The 1,628-nt window shown below is 49.4% G+C and overlaps 1 protein-coding gene across 1 annotated transcript in view; it reads left to right on the forward strand.

The window, feature by feature from the left end:
• The window catches only part of LOC119666391 (protein aubergine-like), an 18,986-nt gene that overhangs the window by 3,767 nt on the left and 13,591 nt on the right, over positions 1-1,628 (forward strand). Inside the window, exon 2 of the mRNA XM_038075670.1 lies at positions 449-888. Coding sequence (XP_037931598.1) covers positions 449-888 — 440 coding nt within the window. The remainder of the gene's footprint in view (positions 1-448; positions 889-1,628) is intronic.

The following is a 1,628-nucleotide window of genomic DNA, read 5'->3' on the forward strand; positions in this document are numbered from 1 at the left end:
CTGGCTCATCAACGGATCCTTCTACAAGTACTACTGCAACGGATCCCTCAGTTCAGCCTGGTCAAGGTAGTCAAGGTGGTCATTCACAAACTGGCACCACACTTCCTAGCCCATCAACAGATCCTTCCACAAGTACTACTGCAACGGATCCCTCAGTTCAGCCTGGTCAAGGTAGTCAAGGTGGTCAATCACAAACTGGCACTCAACTTCCTGGCTCATCAACTGATCCTTCTACAAGTACTACTGCAACGGATCCCTCAGTTCAGCCTGGTCAAGGTAGTCAAGGTGGTCAATCACAAACTGGCACTCAACTTCCTGGCTCACCAACGGATCCTTCTACAAGTACTACTGCAACGGATCCCTCAGTTCAGCCTGGTCAAGGTAGTAATGGTGGTCAAACACAGACTGGCACTCAACTTCCTGGCTCATCAACTGATCCTTCTACAAGTACTACTGCAACGGATCCTTCAGTTCAACCTGGACAAGGTGGTCAAGGTGGTCAGTCACAAAATGGCACTACACTTCCTGGCTTATCAACGGATCCATCCACAGCAACGCATCCCTCAGTTCAGCCTAGTCAAGTTGGTCAAGGTGGTCAATCACAAACTGGCACTCAACTTCCATGCTTATCAACGGATCCTTCTACAAGTACTTCCGCAGCGGATCCCTCAGTTCAGCCTGGACAAGGTGGTCAGGGTGGTCAATTACAAACTGGCACTCAACTTCCTTGCTTATCAACGGATCCATCCACAGCAACGGATCCCTCAGTTCAGCCTGGACAGTGTGGTCAAAGTGGTCAAACACAAACTGGCGCTCAACTACCTGGCTCATCAATGGATCCTTCTACAAGTACTACTGCAACGGATCCCTCAGTACAAGCTAGTCAAGGTGGTCAATCACAAACTGGCACTCAACTTCCTGGCTCATCAACGGATACTTCTGCAAGTACTACTGCAACGGATCCCTCAGTTCAACCTGGACAAGGTAGTCAAGGTGGTCAATCACAAACTGGCACTCAGCTTCCTGGCTCATCAACGGATCCTTCCACAAGTACTACTGCAACGGATCCCTCAGTTCAGCCTGGACAAGGTGGTCAACCACAAACTGGCACTCAATTTCCTGGCTCATCAACGGATCCTTCTACAAGTACTACTGCAACGGATCCCTCAGTTCAGCCTGGTCAAGGTGGTCAAGGTGGTCAAACACAAACTGGCACTCAACTTCCTGGCTCATCAACAGATCCTTCTACAAGTACTACTGCAACGGATCCCTCAGTTCAGCCTGGTCAAGGTGGTCAATCACAAACTGGCACTCAACTTCCTGGCTTATCAACTGATCCTTCTACAAGTACTCCTGCAACGGATCCCTCAGTTCAGCCTGGTCAAGGTAGTCATGGTGGTCAATCACAAACTGGCACTCAACTTCCTGTCTCATCCACTGATCCTTCTTCAAGTACTACTGCAACGGATCCCTCAGTTCAGCCTGGTCAAGGTGGTCAAACACAAACTGGCACTCAACTTCCTGGCTCATCAACAGATCCTTCTACAAGTACTACTGCAACGGATTCCTCAGTTCAGCCTGGTCAAGGTAGTCAAGGTGGTCAATCACAAACTGGCACTCAACTTCCT

Source organism: Teleopsis dalmanni, chromosome 1, assembly GCF_002237135.1.
Source record: "Teleopsis dalmanni isolate 2A chromosome 1, ASM223713v2, whole genome shotgun sequence".
In the NCBI taxonomy this organism is placed as follows: Eukaryota; Metazoa; Arthropoda; class Insecta; order Diptera; family Diopsidae; genus Teleopsis; species Teleopsis dalmanni.